The following is a 25516-nucleotide window of genomic DNA, read 5'->3' on the forward strand; positions in this document are numbered from 1 at the left end:
TAACAGGTCTTAGCAGAGAAAAATTATTTTTACTTAAGTCTCAACAATGAATTCAAGTTATTCTCAAAATGATCAGTCATTAAAATTACAAATGTGGAACCAACTCCCTCGCCCAAATCTCGAGAGAAAGGAAATGGGATGAAAGAGGCAAGTGGAAAAGAGGCACACGATGGTGGACAGGGTACATACAAAGCTGTGCATTCGATACATGATTTGGTCACTTGTCACAACATAGTAGTTAGTCTCTTTTATTATGCCTAGAATAAAAGTGCTAAACCTAAAAAAAGCAAACTTGATAACATTCATTTGTTAAGTTTTCATAAATATATGCAATTCTAATCATATAAAGTCTCTACATGTTCACATTTTCTTAGACTAACATAATACACAAACTCATAGAAGTCTCCTATTAAGCTTAATTTTGCCTAGATCTGCCATTTTCTTCATAAATATGCAATGACCCCACAAACAAAATACTGTAACTTTAGGAATCTATCCAAGTCTTAAAGGGGGGAACCCCAAAACAAAAAAAGCCCCAGCAGCAATTTGATAAAAGAGACTAGTAAACTTTTACTTTCTTTTGCTCTTTGTGTCAGTTGTTTGGAAAACACTAGATGCGGACATGAGGTTTTCAATATATTGTCCAAGAACTTGGTTCTCTGACTTTAGCTTCAGATTTTCTTCCTTAACTGCATCTACTCTTGCAGAAAGATCTGCATTAAAAAACAAACAAAACTCTTAATAAATTATGACAATGATGTGACATAATCAAATATCTTTTAAGGCTTATTCTTAAAGGAGATATCCTTAAATTTTGTTTTTCAGTTGACTCCTTTAGAGGAGTTAAAGTCAAGTGAACACAAATGAGACAGTAATTTCAAAGAACATATTTGGCAAGTTGAATATACTTCACATTAAGTATTAAAATATTTGTAAATAACAGTAAGTTAAGTAACTTACAACAGAAACCCTGTTTTAAAAAGAACTCCTTTTTAACTTATTTTAATGAAAGTTACAGATACTTTGTATTTTCATTCATTCATTCATTGTTTCACTTTTCTCCCTGTCCACCCCTCCCATGCCAATTCACTTTTCTTTTTGAAAAGTAAAAGAAAAAATTGTTTCATTGTTACTCAATCCCTCCCTCCCCCCAAGTTCACTCTACTATGCAACCTTCCTTCTGGACTTCTGTCACAACAATAATATCTTTTTTAAACAGTTCTCTCCCTCATCTGTTTCAATGCTGTGTACATTTATCCCATCTTCCTCAGTCTCTCCCAACCTCGATGTCAGTCCCCTTTTATAACAGTGGCATTATGCCATATTTGTCTTTTTGTGACTGAGATATTTCACTCAGCCTAATGTCCTCCAGGGCCACCCATTTTGTGTAATATTTCATGAGTTCTTGTTTTTCAGTTCTAGTTCATGTCCCAACAAAAGAACTTTAGTAATAAATGTTTAAGAGAATGTACTAAGTGATCACAACTGATTTCATATACCGGATGGAGGTAGGCAGCTTCTGAGCAACAGAATGAGAAAGAGCCACAGTTCTTGATGATTACACTTAAAAAACTACCTCCATCCATTCATTTACCAAATCCATACCGGGTATCTAAAAGAGTCAGGCCCTGTTATAGATGTGGAAGGTGCAATGATGAACAAAAAGGAAAGGACTCAACAGGGCTTACATTCTGATAGCAGTGTATGCATGACAGGGGACAGAATGGGAGTCAGGAACAGGCATGGCATGCTATGATTATGATGGTCCATCTGGAGAAAGGAAAGCAGGGTAAGAGGGACAATGGAAAGGGTGTGGTTTTAAAAACAGTACAGTTGGGTCTTTTTTTAATAAGGGGAAATTGACCATAGACCTAAATATATGAGAAAATGAAGTCACATGGATATGCAAATAATCAAGGGAAGAAAATTCAGGCAGAGGGAACTGCAACTGCTAGGGTCCCAAACAGAAGCATTCTGGACACACAACACAGCGAGGAAGTAGGGGTGGTCTGAAGTGGAGTTTATGAGGCACCGAGTGACAAGACTGAATTATAACAGAGATGGCCTAGCTGTCAACCCTGGGAAAGACTTTAGCTGTTAATAACTCTGTAAGCAAACAACAAATGCTGGCGAGGTTGTGGAGAAATTGGAACCCTTATTCACTGCTGATAGGAGGGTAAAATGGTGCAACCACTATGGAAGGCAGTATGGTGCTTTCCCCAAAAGTTGGAAATGGAAATAACATTTGACCCAGCAAATCCACTACTTGGAATATACCCTAAAGAAACCATAACTGCCACCCAAGCAGATATATGCACACCTATGTTTATTGCTGCATTGTTCACAACAGCAAAGAGATGGAAGTAACCCAAATGCCCGTCAACAAAGGAATGGATAGAGAAGCTGTGGTACATTCACACAACAGACTACTACACAGCACTGGAACTCATAAAATATACAAAATGGGTGACCCTGGAGGACATTATGCTGAGTGAAATATCTCAGTAACAAAAGGACAAATAACTGCATGGTGCCACTGTTAAAACATATGTTTGACATGGGAGTTGTGGGGGATAAAAAATGAACACTGCATTGAAACAGATGAGGGAAAGAACTGTTTAAAAGGAATACAGAATTAGGAATTATTTGCATGACAACAGTTCAGAATAAGGTGCACAGCAAAGTGGACTTGGGGGGGGAGAGGGACGGGAGGAAATTGTGCAACAGTTAAAGAATATTTTTAAGGATAAAAGCAAACTGGAGGGGGTTAGGGAGGAGAATGTGCAACAATGAATGAATGAATGGAAATCCAAGTTTTCTGTAAACTTGTTAAAATATCAAAAAATATTTTAAAAAGTAAAGCATGCAAAAAAAAAAAAAACAAAAAAAACCCCAACAAACAAACAAACCAAAAACCACACACCAAAAATCAACCAAAAACCCCCAAACACTATAAAATGGAAGTCGGGCAATTCTGAGCAACATGATATGCTCACACTGGCTCAATTCTTCTCCTAATCACCATCAAAGCCTTTAATTTCATTAAAAAAACACAAGATGTTTCACTGAAATTATTTTTTTATTTAGAAAATGATGATAAAACTTCAGACCAATTCCTTTTTAGTCACTATAATGTTAATAGATTATTTTAAAATACAAGCTTTATTAAAGTTGACTTTAGTAACAATATGCAGAAGTTTAAAAACAGGCTCTTGTGTATAACAGTATTCTTGGTAAAGAGATCTTAAAGAGAAAGCACAGCACGATCTGACCTTTTGAACCATGTTTCTTCATTAAAACAAATACTACATTGTTGAAAATGTGCAACAATGAATGAATGGAAATCCAAATTCTTTATAAACTTAAAATCTCCATTAAAACAAAAACAAAAACCATACTACAGACAGGAGAAATGCTATTGAAATGAACTTAAATTGATACTTGTAAAAATTAAGTGCAATAACATAAAATTTGGCAACATAAATGCTTATTCCAGTTAACAGGCTGTCATCAAGAAAACCCAAAAATGCAAGCTCACCTTCCAGTGTATGTTGGAGTTCTAATACTTGATTAATCAGTCGTGTTTTTTCCTCCAGTTCCACCTGATTTTCAGCATCAACTGCTGTTATAAAAAGGTTAATATTTACTATTCATCGACATTAGGTGGCATTTGTGTCTTTTAGTGCCTAAGAAGCTACATAACATTCATGATCTTACACAAATACTCTGTGGATGAAAAATGTATATCCTCCCTATATTGCAGATGAGAACAAAATAGAAATGAAATCCAAAATAACAGCTAAGTAATAGGAAAGATGCCTCAGATCCTTTCTAAAACTAAATGAAATATAAACAAATAACTTGGTCAAGAGTCAAGCCTTCTAATCATTCCTTCTCTATCCTTTCCATAGCCAATAAAGCAAAATCCAGGAATGCACAACAAAGAAAATGAAAAAAAATATACCATCCATGTCAGCATTCATCATCTTCGGTAACAAACTTTTGGACTTTGAATATAAAATCCTTGATGAATGGTCTGCAATCAGAAAAAGTTAGAAGTATAAACACATAAGGCAACACATACTTTTTCAAGAGATGATTTAACTAAATCCTGGGACTCAACAGGCTTTATATCATGTGTTTTCTTGTCTTTAAAGATAAGATTAGTATTCAATAACAAAGTTTACATATAAATAATTTACAAAGAGGTATGCTATTAAACAATAGAATATATTTAGTTCCTTGGTAATAACTTCCTCACCCCCCCCCAATAATAAAATCAGATGTCACTGTAAATCTACTAAGGAGCCCTGGCAGTGCAGTGCATGTGCTTCTGACTGAAAGGCTGGCACTTAGACTCAGTCAGTCTATGGGAGAAAAATGGGCAGGTTCCTCCCATAGAGATTGTCAGCTTCAGAAACTCAATGGGAGTGGCTGAGAGTCAGAAAGGACCTGACAGTAGGAACGGATGGGTGTAGCTATTAAAGTTTTTTTTAAAAAGAGAAGAGAATGATAAATACTAGTAAGTAGTGATCACACAAATACAGGACATATAATTAAAATGTGTTTCCACTCTGGAAAGCAGTACAGTAAGATTCTTTAAAACTTTCAAATCTTTTTTACTAAGTAATTTTACTCTTGGAAATTTACCCTAAGGGCAATTACAATAAAGGAAAGAGTTAAATAAAAATATTCAAACTTATTTACAAACCAAAAATATGCGCATACCTGTCCATTTGTTGTTGTTATTAAGTACTATTCAGCTTTGACTCAGAGAGACCCTATGGACAACAGAAGTAAATCCTGTCCAGTCCTTCCTCATCATCTTTGCTGGGCTTAAGCCCATGGCCACAGCCGTTACATCAATCCATCATTAAGTCATCTTTCTAGCTAAACCTTTTTATGAAGCATGATGTCTTTGTTCAGGAATTGGGCCCTCCTGATAACATGCCCAGATTACATGAGACAAAAGTCCTACTGTTGCTTCTAAGGGGTATTCTGACTACACTTCTTCACAGTACCTTCCACAGTCTTCACCAATACCACAATGCAAGGACACCAATTCATTAACAATCTTCTTTATTCATTGTTCAACTTAGACATGCATATGCACTCACTCATTGCTATGAAGAGGAAGTGAGTCACTGCTGACCTTTCATTGAGTTTCCAAGGCTGAAAAATGCATGGGACAAGACTGTCCATCTTTCTCCTACGGAGTCACTGGTGAATTTGAACCAACAGAAAGGCACAGCCTTTGGGTAAGCTTCACAACTTCCTACCCTGAGGACTAGACCACCAGAGTTCCCAATACACAGAAGGTGCTCTCCAGGTGCATATGAGATGACTGAAGACACCACAGCTTGGATTAAAGCATCACAGTGACACTTTCCTCCTAAGCACTTTACAGAGGTCCTTGGCAGCAGTTTGCCATTGTAGTATGTCCCTTAGTTGCAGGACTGCTGCTTTCTTTGGTCTTGACTGTGGATGCAAGTAAAATGAAATCTTTGGCCACTTCAATCTTTACATGATGTTGTTTATAGGTCTAGTTGGGAGAATTTTTGTTTCCTTGAGTTTGAAGTGTAATTTATACTTACAAGCTAAGATCTTTAAGCTTCATCAGTAAGTTCTTCAAGTCTTCTTCATTTTCTTTAAGCAAGGTTGTGCCATCTGTGTATCACAGGTTGGTAAGTCTTCCTTCAAGCCTGATGCTACTGCATTCTTCTTATAGCCAAGCTTCTTGGATTATTTGCTCAGTAGAGCAGACAGATAGAGTGAAATGACAAAACCCTGACACAAACCTTTAATGATTTTTTAAACCATGCAATACTCCCTTGTTCTGTTTGAATAACTGCTTCTAGGTCTGTATACTGATTCTACATTAAAACAGTTAAGGGTTCTGGAAATCTCATTCTTCTTGATGCTAGGCATAATTGTTTATGAACCACACAGTTAATGAAATATGCCATTGCAAAGCCAATACAATACAAGTAACATCTTTCAGATCATCTCTGCTTTCAGTCAAGATCCTTATCTTCTGAATCTACTGAGAATTCCTGGCAGTATATATTTCTCAAGATGTTTTTTAATTACGTTCAGCAAAAATTTTTTTTTCTTGTATGTGATCTTAATAATACTGTTCTATAAATTCTGCATTTCATTTGACCACCTTTCTTTGGGCTGGACACAAGTATGAAGCTCTTCCAGTCAGCTGGGGTGCAGCCACATTTCTTGGCTTACCCAAGTGAACATGTCTAGCATTACATCTATTTGTTAACACATCTCTTTTTGTATTCCCTCAATTCCTGAAGCCTTATTGTTTGCCAACTCCTTCAGCTTGGAATTCTTTAATACCATTCATTCTTGATTACATGTTAATTCTGAAGTGGTTGCACATGTGCCAATTCTTTTTGGCACAGTGACTTTCTTCCATCTTCCAAGCTTTCTACATCACTTAGTACTTTCCCCATCTAATTCTTAAGTACTGCAACTTGAGGTTTGACTTTTTCATTATTTCTTCTAATCTGAGAAATGCTAAGTATACTCTTATCTTTTGGATTTTCTAACTATGTTTATTTCATTTTAAGACTTTCTTTAATCTTCTCAAGTTGCCCTTTGAAATTTTACTCTCTTCATCATTTCTTTACCTTCTTGAGTAAGTCTGTTTTGACATCCATTTTGATCTTGTTTTCTATCTTATTACTTTCTTCATGTATGTCATCCCCGACAACTCATCTAGTATTTGGTCATTCATGTTCAGTGCATCAAATTTATTTGGAGATGATCTATAAATTCAAGTGGAATAGAGTTGAGGTTGTATTGAGAGCCCAACTGCTCATTCACAGAATGCCAAATTGCAATTTTCAAGGAGTGGCTACTGAAAAGAATTACAATTACCCTTAATAAGATGGACTGATACAGTGACTGCAGCAAATGGCTCAGATATGTCAGAGATGATGAGTATGGTGCAAAATAGGACAGGGTTCAAGTCTGTTGTGCATAAGGTTGCTATGAGTCATACACGATGGCATATCCCAAAAATAATACAGATGAATATTTATAAAATTATTATTCACTGCTATGTCATAAAAATAAATATGTATAAAACAATTATAGCAAAATGAAAATGTTCCTATATTAAGAAAAACAGTAATGATGAAAACAAATATTTTTCAAAATAATCTTCATTACTAAAAGTACTGTCTTACATAGCCTATTCATATCATTTTAATGTAAATTCAGAAAAACATATGAAGTATTTAAAACATTAATTATTTTTTTACATGCCACCTCTTGATAATAGTTAAGCCAGAACAGATTGACAGATTAATTAATTTATTAATTATTGTTTCCAAAAAGGACCCAAAATATTAAAACACAATATTTTTAGGAAACACCCTCAACTCTGTTGATAACATTTATTTCACCTTCAATAATCTTAAAGTGTGTTATAACAGTAACTAAACTACTATAATGAAGAAATAAAGATATATTTTGTGGATAATATTTTTTTAGTAAGTATTTACTGAGTACCCCTATTTTCAGGAGGGGTCAGTCTTTGGAAGACATCATATTGGGAAAGGTGGAAGGTCAGAGAAAGAAAGGAAGACCTGTGTAGTGTTCAGACTTTTTGAAAATGGCTTTTCTAGCAATTGCCTTAGTCCCCTCAAGGGACACAGTTCCAGGTGCCTCAACTGAAGACACAACGATTCACATGATCGCTCTTCCTACATCAACACCTGTAGGCCAACATAAGAGGGAGAGCATGCCAGACTATGGAGACTGTAGTGAGGTGTAGCCTGATGGAGCCCTGGAGACAGAGACAGAGTTAAAGATTTTGCTTGCTGGACAATTGAAGGGAGAGCTGATTTGTGACTGTTATGAGGAAAAGCTTGCTGGATGACTAAGGAAACCAGAGGCTTCTTGCATTTGTGTTGCTGGACTAAATCTGGACTTTCACTGTGTGCTATCAGTTGCCTCCCCTACCTCTCAATCTCTTTTCCTAATAAACCCCACATCTTGAGTAAAATCAAGTCTGAGTCAATCTGCGATGAGCATCAGACCTGACGTAGGTTCTGGAGCATGGGGGGCTATGGCTGACTGTGTAGTTATTTGTTTGCTACTGTGGATGTGGATGTGATTTATGGAGACAGTTCTCCTTTGCAGAGTTAGCAGTGATCAGACTTAGCTTCTTCACCTTGCTCTTGATCCTTTCGCATCCCTCAATAAGATGGATTGACAGTATCTGTAAAAAATGGGCTTGAGTACATCAGAGATGGTGAGGTGCAACAGAATAAGGCAAAGTTCAGATCTGCTGTTCAGAACCTCTAACAGTTACAGTGAACTTGACAGAACCTAACAATAACAGCACTATATTCTAGGTATCCTTCACCTTTCTTATGCTACACAGTGAAATCTAGACCCAGTGAGTAAGAATTTCTCTACACTAGAATCAACCACTTAACCAGTATACCACTTAACCACTTCTTTTTCACATGGTCCTGTGTATTCATTCAGTTTTGGTGTTGTTTTGTTTTTGTTTTAATTTAAGCAAGAGAAGCGTTAATAAGTTATTATTCAGCCTATTCTGGCATTTGAAGATCACATTTGAGAATACTCCTCTCCATTCACTCTTCTGTAAGAGGAAGAATGTTAATAGGGAAGATTAGTTTACATTTGACACTTCCCTGAGATGGATACTATTAACAGGCTCCATTTTAAAATAATTTCAAATACAGGTTTGGCTTAAGTAAGGGTAGAAGAAAAGACAACGGCAACAGCCAAAGCACAAATAAATTCTTCAAGAAGACTCAGTTAGAGGTGCCCCAGGTTGGCCATTTCCCCTGAATATATAATTTTTTTATAAAAAGAACTCAACACTGCTAATAGCCAGGGGTTTGCTGTTGTTGTTTAAGAACTTGGAATAGCTCTGGGTTTATCATCCTCCTCTAAAATTCATCATATTCAAATCTTGCTTTCTTAGAAATAAAATGCAATTAAGTTAAAAAAAATAGTTAAAGCCACTTTCATATTAACGGGGGGAAAAGTTTTCACATATTCAAGTCAGAGCAGCAAATAACCATGAAATCAATATACATGATTTCATAATCGGATGTAGTATGAAGATGAGATGTATTTGTTTTGCTTAGTTGTTGATGTTGGGTACCACAGATTCAGAACCAACCCTCCAATGGGTTTCAGAGGCAGTTAAATGCGGAGGAGGAGATGACCTCAAACCACATGCCTTCAGGATTGCAGTGAAGCTTCTTGCCACTAGGCCCCAGAGCTCCCTATATTTGATAACATCAAAATTAAAGAATTCTACAAAATCATGAGGGTTTCATACTGATTGTTAGCAGATGATGAAGCCTGGTTCTGAAATTCTGCCCTCACTTTGGCTCAAACAGAAAATCTACACATAGCTTACCAACCATTTGACTTCACCAGACTTTTAAAACTTTTAAAAGCTAAAAAACAAGGAGAGACTTTATTGGAAAAATTTTTCTACAGGGAGGGAGGGGGAAACCAACAGAACAAAAGAGGAAAGGACTTATGGGGGAAAAAACTGCTCAAAGAAAAGAAAAAGGAAAAAAGAGAGGAGAGACCTTAGTGGGAAAATTGTTCTAAGGAAAATAAAGGTCAAAGCAGGGCCACCAGAGGAGTCCCATAGGCCAAACTACACAATCTACAGGGCAACATTCTCAGCATATGAGGTGTGTAAAAGATACACCCGAGGGCTGTACAGTGGAAAATTTGCCCAACATATATGTCACAACCTTCTGCAAAAGCATTATTTCTTAATAAAGTAGACCAAAACATTATCTACAACAACAAAGTAACATTTTTCTCCTACTGAGATGTTAAAATAGACTGCCCCAAAACTATACCACTGTGTACATTCAAAGTATTTCAGTAGATTTTCTTATATACTGATTTATAATAAACTAGGATCAAGAGGTCCGTTGAGATCTCTGTGTGAAGGTATTGTAGACACGAATTTTTACTAATTTTCCAGAAATACAGTATTAATATTCAAATGTGCAACATCCAGCATAAAAATTACTACAAATTACCACAGTAGCAGGTGCACTTAATTCAGGCCATGGTCTTTTTTGGTCACTGGCTATGCATTCAAGAGCTAGACAATGACTAAGGAAGTAGGTGGACTGACACAGTGACTGCAGCAAGGGCTCTAATGTGTGAGGAAGCGTGAGGTTACACAGGGTTCAAATCTGTTCTTCTTAGGGTTGCACTCAAGAAAACAGCACCAGTCTCAGCCACCAAACTTTTCTGCATATAAAATAGATTTTCATTTCTAACCTGTCATATCTGTCATTGACTTACTAATGGACTGGTAAAATTACTAACAATACCTTTGTGTATTAATATACTAAATGCTTTCTTATTATTCCATCAAAACAACATAATAGTGTTATTTACATATGTGTCCAATAAATCTCACAAAGCCGTGTATCCTGTCATGGGTGTTATAACCAAGAATCTGAACCCAAGTCTAACTTCACCTTGCCTGTCCATTACACAATGGAAGAAACTTTAATATGGCCCAAATAATAATTTATGGAGCCCTGTTGGTACATTGATTAAACACTCCGCTGCTACTGGAAAAGTCAGAAGTATGAACTCACCCAGCAGTTATATTGGGAAATGGTCTATACAGATTATTGTTATGGGTCCCACTGAGTTGTCTCTGACTCACATTTCCACCTCACATAACAGAGCAGAGCTGGCTCTATACAGGAGCAGATTTGGTCTTTCTCCCTCAGAGGGCAGGGTGGATCTGAAATGACCACCTTTGTGAACTGGCAACTGCCTTTGTACTATAAAGATCACAGACAAGAAAACCGATGGTGCGGTTCTTCTCTGACACATGGGGTTCCTATGCATCAAAAAGGACTCAGAAAGTCCGTCTGAAAGCCCTGATGCTGAGTTCCTTTGATATTTCTACTAAGGACCAAGCAACTGAAGTTTCATTCCCTTTAAGCTCCACTGATTATAGCACAGTTTGTTCAGATTTGTTCATACTTAATGTTCTAGTTCAACAAATGCTGTTTCAAATTCCACAAGATCAAGGAATTGTTTGCCCAAATGTGGAAGTGAACTGAAGGCAGATCCCCAGAGAGGGAATAGCTGTGTTTGTTGCGTTTTGTCAGTGAGATGCACAGTGGCCTCAACGATGGCCTCAAACACAGAGGACTGCGCAGGACCCGGCCGCGCTTCATTTTGTTGTACAGGGTCAAGGCACTCACTGGAGGCCACCTAACAACAATGAGTCCTCAGCAAGAGAGAGCCGGTATGATCTCTTAACGTTATGTCATAGTACCGGTAGATACATAACATACACTGGATAACAGAAGCCTTGCCTTTCCAATAAAGTTGTTTCTCCCAACCCTTACGACCGCCACCCCCACTCCCACCCCCAGACTTGTTCAGCCGGATTCTGGAGAGATGCTAAGGGAGAAACAAATCCCGATGCTGTCAGCGCCTGGAGGGGCTTTCTGCATTCATTACACTGCTCACTCGCCCCCCTGTCCGTCTCGCCCTTCTTTCCCTAGGCTCTCCCACCCAGACTCAGCAGAGCAGCCACGGCAAATCCGAGCAAATGCAGCTGTCCCTGGTGCCAAAGCACCTAATCGTCCCTCCCGTGGTCCTATGCCCAAGCAGGGGCTGAACCGCAGAATAAAGGCCAGCCTAAGACCATAAAGCGGCAGGATGACTGCTCGGGAAGCCGCGGCTGGCAGTTTGACCCACAAGAACCTCTGGGCGGGATAACGATGCGAAGATGAGAAAAGGAGGTGGCGGAGGGGTTCCGCAAGCAGTCAGGCCTCAATCGGCCGCCTGCCCACCCCACTGCCCACTGCCAGGTCGCTCTCCGGTCTTTGGCGCGCTGCCCGCGTTCCCGTCCGCCCCGCTCTCCGGCCCTTAGTGGTTCAGAGGCCTCAGTTCCAGCTGCCCCAAGCCTGGGACGCCTCACCTGCAATCAGTAGCGCCAGGGAGGGGATGGATCCAAAAGATGCCCCAGGCCTGGACACTTAGACCAAGTGACACCGCCAGCTCCGCCCCCTCCGCCTACAGAGTGTGCGCGGCTAGAAAAGTCCGGCTTCAAGCCGCCCATTTGCTAACCAATCATGACTCAGAATTCACGCTTGCGTATTAGCTGCCCGGCGCTCAATCCCCTTGTCTCAATACAACCGATCTTCCGCCCTTACAAAAAAAAAAAAAAAAAGGACATTAGCATCCAATCAGAATCGAGGTGGTTATGGGCCGGGAAAGAGTGGGCGTACTCAGGAAGAGCAATAGCCAATCAAAATATAGAGCCAAAGCAAAGTGAAGCGTGCGAAAACTAACCCAAAAGATAGTTCCAAGTGAAGCAAGCACTTCAAAGAAACCAAAACGCAAACTCAATGCGTTGTAGACTCCTCATTCTCTTAGTGACCAAACCTATGGAGAAAGGATATCCCCGACGCTCACCCAATGCTGATTTTAAACCATGCAGTGTTCCCTTGCTCTGTTCTGTCAAAAGCTTCTTGATCTAGGTATAGATTTTGTAAGAGTACATATACAATTAACTGTTTTGGGATTCCAATTCTTCTTAATGATAGCCATGATTTCTTATAGTCCACACAGTCAAATGCCTTTGCATAGTCAACACAAAAAGACATTCCTTTGATATTCTCTGCTTTCAGCAAATGAGGATGACACAGGGCCAGGGTTCGGGTCAGCTGTTCACAGGGTCCTACTCAGCTTGATGGCACCTAACAACAGTGACCCTAAAGAAGAGAGACCCTCATGGGGTTTCTAAGGATGTAAATCTTTGTCCTGCTCAGCAGGCGAGTTTACGCCACAAAGGTTAACCTAAGGCTTTAAAGAGCAACAGAGCTCTCAGGAGCCTAAAAAATTGAGTCAGGAATCCTGAATAGATAATTTTGACTGCTGTCCGGAACTTAAACCTCAAAAACCTCCTTACCATCCAGTAGGAAGTGGTTTAGCTCAGCCTACAGCTTTGTGCTGGGGTTGGGTGGGGGCTATAAATCACAGAGAGGAGCCTGTTCATTTTTGTCCTTTAGAGTGTCTGTGAACAAACACCAGGGGAAGGTGTCCCCTTTGGGTTAGCAGTACAGCTCAACTTCCTAGAGACCGCACCACCCGCTAATACTGTCAGGAAGAAAGTCAAATACAGGGAAAGGGGTGGAGGTGGGGGATCATTCCAGTTATATAAAGAACTGAAGAGAGAAAGAAAACTGACACAATACTGGGACCGATCAGTTTTAAGAGCAGACTGATATTTGTCGTTTCTCAAATTCCAAGTGCTCACGTAAAGTATGGCTAAGGGAATATTCTCCCTGCCTCCCTCAAGCTATTATTAAATATATAGAAGGCCTGGCAATGTATTCTATAATTAAGGAAAGACCATAATAGTACTTTCGTATAGCACTTATGCCCACTTCATTCCAATTGGCCCTCACAGTATCCCATGCCAAGAGAAAAAGTAATTTTAGAAAACATGAAAATTGACCTCTATCAGAAGTCAAACCTACAGTGTGAAATGTCATTCACTAGGTTTATCATGACACATGATCTTCCTTGGCACTGTTCATAGATCATCAGATAGACGTTAGGTGCCTACTGCTTGTTTTTAACATTTGTTAAGTGCAAGATGGTGAACACAGAAAGGATTCACTTTTTAACTCAAGCACATTCTCCGGAGCTGTGGGATTTGCCTTTGTTTACCTGTTTCTTTATGTTTTCCAGGTAAGCAAAGAATCTAAGAAGCTGCATTAAATGAAAAAGAATACGGAATTAAAATTAGAAGGAGAGGTAGTAACCTGCCATATGCAGACAACACAACTTTGATTTGGGGAGGGACCCCAACCAATCCAAACCCAAGAGGCTTCAAGCACTTACTGATGAAGAACTTCATCTACCTTCAGGGGAAAATACACCCCATCATAAAAAAAAATCCTCTTAGTGGATTAATAAACAACACTATGATTAGTGGAGAAAATATTTATTTTATCAAGGGCTTGACATTTTACTTGCATCCACACTTAACACCCAAGGAAGAGCAGTCAAGATAGCAATTGACATATTGCCCTGGGCAAATCAGCTGCAAGATACCTCTTTAGAGTTCCAAAAAGCAAAGATGTCACCTGGAGGGCCAAAGTGCTTCTAACTCGAGCCACCCTATTCAGCCGTGTCTTATATATGGGAATTCTGGACAATCAATTAGGAAGACTGAAGAAAATACTTTTAAATTGTTGTGTTAGCAAAGAATATTGTCTATACTATGACTGCCAAAAGAACATACAAATCTATCTTAGAAGAAAGCAGCCAGAGTGCTCCTTACAAGTAGTGCTACCAAAATACAATTAGACTTTCTACGAAGATGGCGCCGAAAGCCAAGAAGGAAGCCCCTGCCCCTCCCAAAACTGAAGCCAAAGCAAAGGCATTGAAGGCCAAGAAGGAAGTCCTGAAGGGTGTCCACAGCCAAAAAAAAAAAAAAAAAAAAGAAGAAGATCCGCACATCACCCACGTTCCAGCGGCCTAAGACGCTGAGACTCCCACGGCAGCCCAAATACCCCTGGAAGAGCGCCCCCAGGAGAAACAAGCTTGACCACTATGCCATCATCAAATTTCCCCTGACCACCGAGTCAGCTATGAAGAAGATAGAAGATAACAACACACTTGTGTTCATTGTGGATGTCAAGGCCAATAAGCACCAAATTAAACAAGCTGTAAAGAAGCTCTATGATATTGATGTGGCTAAGGTCAACACTTTGATTAGGCCTGATGGAGAGAAGAAGGCCTATGTTCGACTTGCTCCTGATTATGATGCTTTGGATATTGCCAACGAAATTGGGATCATCTAAACTGAGTCAAATATAAATTTTTCTCATAAAAAAACCAATTTGATAAAAAGTATAAATAGAACTTATTATTCCATACATACACTCCAAAGTTGCTGTTCTCACAGTCCCTTCTATCTGAGTAAGTGGCATCCTCTGTATCCAGTTGCTTGCACAAAAGAAGTTATCCCCAACTCTTCCTATCAATAATCTCTGCTAGCTCTCTCAAATATATTCAGAATGTAACAATTATTCACCATCTTCATTCTACACACTTTTTTGGATCTGGGCTATTGAAATCAGACTCTTCGCCTTGCATCTCACCCCACACTCAAACTGTCCCAAGGTTATTCTCCAAATAGTTATTCTTATTGTGTTAGACATCATCAAGTGACCTTGTGAACAACAGCTTTACACCTTTCCCTAGGCTGCACCATCCTCATAATCTCCAACATACTAACCCCATTGGCACTGTGGCAATCTATCTCCTGGAAGTTTGTCCTTTCTTTTGCAGTTCAGCTACCTTTCTCAGCATAATATCTTTGGCTAAGAACTGGTTCCTGCTGACAAGAGGCCCAAAGTATGTGAGATGGTGTTTCACCATCCTTGCTTCTAAGAGCACCCTGATTGAACTTCCTCCAAGACAGATTTGTTTATTATTTTGGCAGTCCGTGGGACAGACAACAGTCTTTGCCAACACCTCAATTCAAAGGCATTCATCTTTCTTTGCATTGTCCAACTTTCAGATTCACATTCATCAATTGAAAAGGGATGGTTTGGATCAAGTACACCTCAGTCTTCAAATAGACATCATTGCTCTTTAACACTTCAGAAAGGTCCTTGACCGCTTATTTCACATTGAAACTTATCTTTTGATTTGTTTGTTGCTGCCCTGGGAACTGATTATAGACTTTTGTTTCATTTTCGGAGGATTTTTTTTTTCACCCTCACAGTAACATGATATTTTTAACGCAGTGTGCCAAGTGACAGCCATTGAGTCTCAGAATTCAGAAAGCTGCAAATGAATGTCATTATCAACGCAACAATAAGAGGACAGCCAACGGCCAGGTAACCTATAAAATCATTAACACTTGGGTTTTAAAAGAATCAATATAATGAAAAAAACAGTGCTTTGGTGAAACTGCACTTTCACTCACAATATGAACAGGTTGCTGGGGCCTGTTGGAACCACTCTCCTTTTACTTTTCCCTACTAGAAGGATTATAAAACTTTCCATGGCTTTTCTGTGCACCAACATATTTTTTGAGTTTGGAAGAATGAGCAATTTCTACATTAAACTTCCTTGTATTAATTTGCCAGAGCCCATTTGATGCTATTCAGTGTCTTCATTATAGACATCACAGACATAAGAACAGATCCTGGAGCAATATCAGTGGAAAATAATAACTTCATTCTCTCTGGAGGCCTACTGGCAAAAAGCTGCACTGCAATTCCAAAGGCACATGGTTCAAATCCACCAGCTGCTTCACAGGAGGATGGGCAGCCTTCTCCTGTCTGATTTACTGTCTCTGAAAACCCACTAAAGGGTCAGGTATGGGTCAGCTCTAACTCAACAAAAATAAAAAGAGCAGAAGAAATGAAATAAAACACACTGAACATGTTCAACTAACTAGATTGACTAACAGTGTTTTAGGCACTGAGCGCCATTAGCCATATACACACAATGCAACCTGATCTTGTCAAAACCATAAAGCTACAAATCTAGGAAATGCAGCAGAAAGAAAAAGTCATGCTGAATATTACAACCTCTGGAAAAGCAGTGGAATGTAGCTCTGAAAACTCTCTTCAAGACAAGCAGTGAAACAATGACAACAAAACAAAATGAACTCTTTTCTTTACCAAATAAATTGCATAGATAGGGTAGGGACGGAAAGAAGTTATGTAGAATAAAAACCTCAAATGGAAACTCATTACCATCTATTCTGAATTGACTCAGTGGCACTGAAACTCACTGACCAGTAAATTACATGGGAGGAGACTGTCAGTCTTTCTCCCTCACAGCTGCAGGTGGACTGAAACTGGCAGAGTCTCAGCCTTTTGGGGAGGGGGGCAACATAATACATTTCTTTTCATATAGACACACTAAACTGTCCATTTAAAAATTCCAGAACCAAACATATTATCTTACTAGATATTTTGAACTTTAAAGAAAAACTACACAAAGTATCTAAAAAATAGATACAAAAAGTTTACGAACAATATATATCTTTTACAAAATGTTGTGGATTTGTAAAATAGTGCTGCTGATAAGTGGTATATACCCTTGAATGGAGAGGAATCCTTGAAACTTCATAAAGGTAATTGAAAAGAAGAGTCTAATCAAGTGATTGTCAAAACCCAGCCACAGCCTTCATAGTGGATTTTGACTGGTAAGGCCCTGGTAGAACAGATGGGAAGTAGGGCTTCTGAAGCTGTAAATGAGAAACAGAGTGTTTCCTTGTTCTCCTAAGGTGCAGAGTTCAAACTACCAACCATTCAGAGAACATCCAAACACTTAGTCCACAGTGCCACCAGGGCTCTAAATAGCCAACGAGATTGAAATGATGACACAGTGGTAATGAAATAGGTTGAACGCTTATAAAAATATTTCTTTATCTAATGCAGTGTTCCATGCTTTTGATTAGTAATTTTAACAATAACATGGCCATTTCCTTCTTCTGAGTAAAATGAACACACATGTACAAAAAGAACCACTGCAAATTCAGAGAAACATTTGTTTGTAAAATAATCCTCCATGTAATTGATAATATGTATACATGGAGGGAGCTCTGGTGCCCTAGTGGTAAGAAGCTGTAATGCTATCCCAAAGGCACATGTTCAAATCCACCAGCTGCTCCTCCAAGGAAGGACGGGCAATCTCCTCCTGAGGATTTGCTGCCTCTGAAAACCCAGTGGAGGGTCAGCTATGGGTGGTTCCAACCCAACAGCACACAACAACATTAATAATTGGATGCAATAATCTAAATGAAAACATTTGTTGTTGGTATGTGCCGTCGAGTCACTTGCAAATCAAAGCCACCCTATGTACCATAGCCCTGAAACCTACTCTATCCTGTGTCAACTTCACTGTCTCTGACACACCTACCCTCATTACCCCAGTCACTGGGTCAATCAAATGAAAACATAGAATTTAAAAAATTTTTTTCAAGAACTCCAAGTTGAAAAATTCTGTTAAAGCAAAATATTACAATGAAATGTGCAAGGAGTTGGAGTCGGAAAATCAAAAGGGCCAAACTCGCTCAGCATATCTTAAGCTAAAGGAACTGAAGAACAAATTCAAACCTCGAGTGGCTATAATCAAGGATGCTTTCAGCAGAACGTTAAATGATCCCGGAAGTATTAAAAAAAGATGTAAGGAATATACTGAGTCACTGTATAGAAAGGAATTGGAAGACACAGAAGAATTTCATGAAACAACATATGAGCAAAAGCCCATGGTGATGAAAGAAGAAGTTCAGGCTGCTTTGAAGGCCATGGCAAAAAATAAGGCTCCAGGAATAGATGGTATACCAATTGATATATTTCAGTTAACAGATGCTGCCCTGGACGTGCTCACCAAGTTGTGCCAAGATATCTGGAGAACGACCACTTGGCCAACTGACTGGAAGAGATCGATATTTGTTCCTATCCCAAAGAAAGGCGACCCAACCGAATGTGGAAACTACAGAACAATTTCACTGATTTCACATGCAAGCAAGATTTTACTGAAAATTATCCAAAAACGACTGGAACAGCACATCAACAGAGAACTACCAGAAGTCCAGGCTGAGTTTAGAAGGGGTTGTGGTACTAGAGATATTGTAGCTGATGTTAGATGGATCTTGGCTGAAAGCAGGGAATACCAGAGGAATGTCTATCTGTGCTTCATTGACTATGCAAAGGCATTTGACTGTGTAGATCATAACAAACTGTGGCTGACTCTGAGAAGAATGGGAATCCCAGAACACTTGATCGTTCTAATGCGAAACTTATACTTGGACCAGGAGGCAGTCGTCAGAACAGAGCAAGGGAACACTGCATGGTTCAAAATTGGGAAGGGTGTACACCAGGGATGCATCCTATCTCCATACCTTTTCAACCTATATGCAGAACAGATTATCCGGGAGGCTGGGCTCTATGAGGAGAAATGTGGGGCCAGGATTGGTGGACGATTTATCAACAATCTGCGTTATGCGGATGACACAACCCTGCTTGCTGAAACTGAGGAGGACCTGAAGCACCTGCTGCAGAGTGTCAAGGACTGCAGCCTACAATATGGATTGAGGCTCAATGGAAAGAAGACAAAGATTCTCACCACTGGACCAATCGGCAGCATCAGGATGGATGGTGAAGAGATTGAGATTGTACACAGCTTTAGTTTGCTTGGCTCCATAGTCAACAGTCTTGGCACCAGCAGCCAGGAAATTAAAAGGCGCATTGCCATGGGAAAGTCTGCTGTTAGGGACCTCTCCAAAGTGCTGAAGAGCAGTGGTGTCTCTCTGGAGACTAAGGTGCGTCTGATACAGGCCATGGTCTTCGCAATCACCTGTTATGCATCAGAGAGTTGGACAATGACCAAGGAGGATAGAAGGAGAACTGATGCCTTTGAGTTGTGGTGCTGGAGAAGAGTACTGAGAATACCATGGACTGCTAGGAAAACAAATAGATTTGTCCTGGAGAGGGTTAAACCGGGTGGCTCCTTGGGGGCAAGGATTCTGAGGCTCCGTCTAACTTACTTCGGACATGTAGTGAGGAGAGACCGGTCCTTGGAGAGGGACATCATGCTCGGGAGGGTGGGGGACGGCGCAGGAGAGGAAGGCCCTCTATGAGGTGGATTGATTCAGTGACTGGGATAATTGGGATGGGAGTATCAGAGACAGTGCGATTGGCACAGGACAGAGCGGAGTTTAGGGCTGTTGTACATAGGGTCGCTATGAGTCGCAGGCGACTCGACGGCACATAACAACAACAACAACAACATTATGTTGGGAAGAAATACTAAATAAAAATAATAGAAAACGTCCAAGAACTTTTGACGTTCCAGTTTGACATATTCATCACAGATAGGAAAACTTAAACTTGTCTGAGGTAATTAAAGGGCTTGAAACATCCAGTGGATATTTTAAAGTGGAATATGCTAAACGGAGGCATTTTGATAACTTTCAAGTGTAACCAGGTGTGTTCCCTGATACTTTAAGCTCATTAATTTGCAAATATGTTTCATCTCTTTCCTAAATAAGAACTCATGTTTTCCGTTTTATTTATTTTTTTTCTTTTAAAAGGTTATTGAATTCATTGGAGAATAAGTGATATCTAGAATTGGCTGAGCAAAGAATATGTCCTACTTGTAGCTAGCTTTCATGTCTAGACGTACTACTACCATACTATTGTTTTGGAAATTAAAGTTACTTTTTTTTTTCTGCACTTTTCTTAACATTAAGGAGCCTTAGTAGGTCAGTGGCTTAATCCTTGGGCTGCTAACCAGAAGGTCAGTGGTTCCATTCCACAAGCTGGTGACAAAGCCCTGTGCCTCACTAAACATTTGGCCATGGTAACATTATGAGAAGTTCAGCTTTGTCCTACTGCTACCATGGATCAAAATTCATTTGATGGCCATGAGGTCTCTTTAAAATTATAATTTAATGTTAATAACAACCAATTGGCTAATGTGATCAGAATAATTTCATTCATTTACTTGATAGAAAAGTAGCATGAAATCAGTGAATTTTTAGAGGATTTCTCAAATAAGCATTGAAGAGAAATTCAGTATGTCCCTGGAGTCACGCTTTCAATTTCATGACAAAATATGAAAATAAGTATGAATGGCTCTGTGTAGTCTTGAGGCATATTTCCCTCAGATGACACTATTGTCTCTCTTAGTGTTTCCCGAAGATTGGTGCTTTTACATCTAGGTTATATGATGAGTTTTTAAAATTTATTTCTTTATATATTTATTTTAATATACTAGAAAATGATGAACAAGGTATTTAGCCCTCAATTAGCAGATGTTATTCCTCAGGATCAAGCCAATTTTTAAAAAAAAAAATCTACATTAAATAATAGTGCAGGTGATCAGAAAGTATAGCAAGCAATTACACTCTAGGTATGTATGCCACTGTCTGGTATGGAAACCCCCGATTTCTTGACATTGCAACAAGTGTCATTTAAGGAAGGAGAGAGCCGTGTTCCCATTCTTACTCAACCTATATTTGTTCATCCAACTCTTCATTCACTGAAAATGTTAGTTTACTTCCCATTAGGATATTGTGGGGCATCCAAATATTAGTAAAATCATTAGTTAGATGAGAGAGCGCAATCACACTACTTACCGCTGCCATCTCCTCAAAATGAGGGCTTGCTAGTTAGAGTCATTTCTGTGGCTCTGACATCAGATATGATCATATTGAAGATGCTAACAAATAGCACTAAAACTAAAAGGAGACTCACAAGCAAGTTAGTTGTCATCAAGTAAATTCTGACTTACCATGAACCTCTATAAAAAGGGTAGACTAACAAGAAATCAACTGCCACATCTAACAGCAGCTGGTGGGTTCAAACCAATGATGCTTCAGCTAACAACTGGATGCTTAACACTGTGCATGTGGGGCTCTTATTAACTTTACCACCTAGTGATAGTTTCTCCTTTCCCCCATCTAATAGTCAGTCAACCTTTGATGGTTTAACTACCATTCATGATTTAAGAACCTCTGATAGGATCTGACTCTAGCTGTTTGTATCCTACCTGTCATAGGTTCTCAGACCACGTTTCCTGGGTGATTTCTTGGAATTACCTCCGCACTGAAGAGCAATGGTGTCTATCTGGAGACTAAGGTGCGTCTGATACAGGCTATAGTCTTCACAATCACTTGTTATGTATCAGAGAGTTGGACAACGACCAAGGAGAATAGAAGGAGAATTGATGCCTTTGAGCTGTGGTGTTGGAGAAGAGTATTGAGGACTGCTAGGAAAACAAACAGATTCATCCTAGAAAGGGTTAAACCGGGTGGCTCCTTGGAGGCAAGGATTCTGAGGCTCCGTCTGACATACTTTGGACATATTGTGAGGAGAGACCGGTTCTTAGAGAGGGACATCATGCTTGGGAGGGTGGAGGGACGGCACAGGAGGGGAAGGCCCTCTATGAGGTGGATTGATTCAGTGACTGGGATAATCGGGATGGGAGTGTCAGAGACAGTGCGATTGGCACAGGACAGAGCAGAGTTTAGGGCTGTTGTACATAAGGTTGCTATGAGTCGCAAGCGACTCGACAGCACATAACAACAATAACAACCTCCATTTCTCGTTTCTAGTGCTTATGAGATCTGGTGGCCTAGGGGAAGAAGCTGTGCTGCATGTAGTTTGAATCCACGAGCCGCTCCATGGGAGAAGGATAGGCAATCTCCTCCCATGTGATTAACTGCCTCTGAAAACCCACTGGAGGGTCAGCTATGGGTCAGTTCTGATTCTATGGTACACTATAACAACAACAACAATAACAACAATATACATACCACTCATTTCCACTGAGTATGTGTGCCACTGAAATTTTATAAAACAACCTGGCTTAAAATCACAACTACAGGAGATTTTGTTTCAAAAAGATACAGTCATTCTTTAAAGAGTACGAGAAGTAGAGCTGCAATGGTAACTAATAAAAAGAGTGCACATGCATTGCTAGGCAGGTTCTAAAATGCTGCTAATGGACTTTCTTAATTTCAATATCCAACAATCCTCATGGTTTTCTGTTTCCCTGGAAACCATTTGTGTTAACAGTAACCAACCTGAAGGAGTTCTTTTCTCAGAGTCCATCAAGATAATGTTTACATTTTTAAAAATGAGAAATTAATGTTTACTTTTTATAAAAACACAAAAGCAGTTACAATAGGCTTGATTACAGCTCTTTACAATCTCAAAGGTGTTAGACTAGGGCTTGTGCTGCCATTTTCAATGGCTGATTTTTCTGAAGATCATCAGGCCTCCCTCCTGAACTGCCTCTGGTGGATTTGAACCTCTAATCTTTTGAGTACCACCCAGGGGATCCTTTATATGTTTTTTAATTGATATTTTAATTAAAGTTTATAGAGAACATGGATTTCCATTTATTCATTTACATATTTTCCTCCCTGCCCACCTCTCCCCCCAGTTCACTTTTCTCTTAAAATAAAAAAAAGAAAAGAAAAATAAAAACTTTCATTGTTATACAATCCCCCCACAGTCCACTTTACTATGCAGCTCTTATTCTGGACTCTTGTCATGGAAATAATACCTAATCATATATTCCTTTTAAGCAGTTCCCTCCCTCATCTGTTTCAATGCAGTGTACATTATTTATCACCTCTTTTCTTAGTTTCTCCCAACCTCAACGCCAGTCCTGTTTTATAACAGTGATATTATGCAGTATTTGTCCTTTTGTGACTGAGATCTTTCACTCAGCATAATATCATGGTACTGGTACAATGACAAACACATAGATTAATGGAATAGAATTGAGACCCAGAAATCAGCCCGTCTACCCATGGTCAACTGATATTTGACAAGGAGATGAAATCAGTTAAGTGAGGAAATGACAGCCTTTTAAACAAATAGTGTTGGCAAAATTTGAAATCTGCAGAAAACTCAAGCAAGACCCACACCTCACAGCATACACAAAAACCAACTCCAAATGGATCGAGGACCTAGGACTCAAACCAAGGACTATAAACTTCATTAGAGAAAAGCTTGGAAGAACTCTAGAAGCCTTAATCCACAACATGAAAAGTCTTCCAAGCATCCTGAAAAACCTACAAGTAGGAGAGGATAAAATAGATGAATGGGACCTTCTAAGAATCAAATCCCAATGCAATCACACAGGGCAATATAAGCCATCTTTCTCCAGAGGAGGCACTGGTGGCTTTGAATCCCTGGAGAAGCATGGCTGGGCCTTTGGCTTCCAGTGTCTACACACCATGCTACCAGAGCTCCTTTTATACTCCTTATACACTAATAGATTTGTTTGCTACTATTTCATGGCAGAAGACATGAGGTAACTGGATCAAATGCTCTGTTAATTTATCATTACCAGTAGTGCTGTTACTGCACAAACAATGGGTCCTTCACTGTCACTTGCACTTTCCCCCCCATTTTATGACAAGATGGTCCCAATCATGACAAGGCAAAATCATTACAGATAAAAGATTAAAACTATTATTTTTTTTTCATCTTACTTGGATTCACAACCAACAGTCTTGGTACCAGCAGTGAAGAAATTAAAAGATGAGTTGTATTGGGAAAACTGCTATTAGGGACCACCACTGCAGTGTACAAAAGAAAAATGTTATCACTTTCAACAAAAAGGTGTGCCTGATCCAAGCCACAATATTTTACTTGCTATACATGTCAAAGTTGGACAATAAAAGATGGCAGAAGAAGAATCGATGCCTTTAACTTGTGGTGCTGGAAAGGAGTACTGAATATTCCATGAACTTCCAGGAGAATAAACAAACAGGTCTGTCCTGGGGAAAGTGAAATGAGAGTGCTTCTTGGATGCAAGGATAGAGAAACTCTGCCTCACATTATCTGGGCATGTTGCAAGGAGGGGTCATCAGTCCTTGCTGAAAGACATCATACTTAGAAAGGTGGGGAAGATCAGGACAAGAGAGGGGGCCCGTTAACGAGATGGATTGACACAGCGACTGCAACAATGGGCTCGTGTCTGTTGGAGCTGGTGAGGAGGACCAGGGATAGGATAGAGTTCAGAGCCATTGTTCACAGGGTCGTATGATTTGTAGTCGACTTGATGACACATAACAATAACAATCACGAGATGGTTATATATAGGCATACACTTTGTGTTCATGGACCCAGAAGATAGTGAGGGAGCTCTCCCAGACTGTCTTGCTTCTTTCCAGGTGGTCAGAAGTTGTACACCTTAGTCAGCTCTTAATCTACTTGACATATTATTATCCCATGTTCAGAGTTACAGGGCATTTCATTTTGGGACAGATAATTCACATATTACAGAGAAAATAGTACCCATATTCTACAAACAGCCTAGATTGCTACAAACAGGGCCTGTTTTAAACAAGCAATTTATGTTTCTACAAACAGTGCCCAGTTCACACAATATTAACCCAAGTGACACATTGCTTTCTCTCTTTCTCTCCCTTTTTCTGGGAAAGTGATTTGCTTTTTGAGGACAAGTGGTGTTTGTCATCTCATCATGAAATTATTCTTTGTTTTTCCAAATAGGTACATTTGCCCAGAATACAAGATGAGAGTCTAAGGTTAGCGTTTTAAAGGGCTCATGCAAAACTATTTACTGCACCAGCTCATCTAATTTACAGGAATATAAACACAGGGAACTTTAACATAGATCCAGAGATATGGAGACAAGAGGCTCAACTTCATTTCAAAGAAGATAATCAGGAACGTAAGGTGGGACTCAGTTCAGGTGCAAGGCTTCCAATTCATTTGACCTTATCTTGTGCTGAAGCTGTGAGCATGCTGGCTAATACCTTTATCCGAGTTTCTCCAAGTCTCACAGCGGCAACGTGGAGGGCCCAGAGACATGTTTGCACACACAGTATATTATGTTACAGGGGAAGAACTGGGCTTGAGGAATCTGTTGCTTTTGTAGCAGGTGGAAGTGAGCTTGCTCTTTGTTCAGGGTTGAGGTAGCA

General features: G+C 39.5%; 1 protein-coding gene across 1 annotated transcript in view; it reads right to left on the bottom strand.

Annotated features, from left to right (window-relative positions):
- Positions 1-570: 570 nt before the first annotated feature.
- The window catches only part of SCOC (short coiled-coil protein), a 53010-nt gene continuing 28064 nt past the window's right edge, over positions 571-25516 (bottom strand). The window contains exons 2-3 of the mRNA XM_006887022.1: positions 3965-4036; positions 571-713 (exon numbers count right to left, since the gene is read on the bottom strand). Of these exons, the coding sequence (XP_006887084.1) occupies positions 571-713; positions 3965-4036 (215 nt within the window). The remainder of the gene's footprint in view (positions 714-3964; positions 4037-25516) is intronic.

Source organism: Elephantulus edwardii, unplaced genomic scaffold (genome assembly GCF_000299155.1).
Source record: "Elephantulus edwardii isolate Elephantulus edwardi_28Jun2011 unplaced genomic scaffold, EleEdw1.0 scaffold00053, whole genome shotgun sequence".
In the NCBI taxonomy this organism is placed as follows: Eukaryota; Metazoa; Chordata; class Mammalia; order Macroscelidea; family Macroscelididae; genus Elephantulus; species Elephantulus edwardii.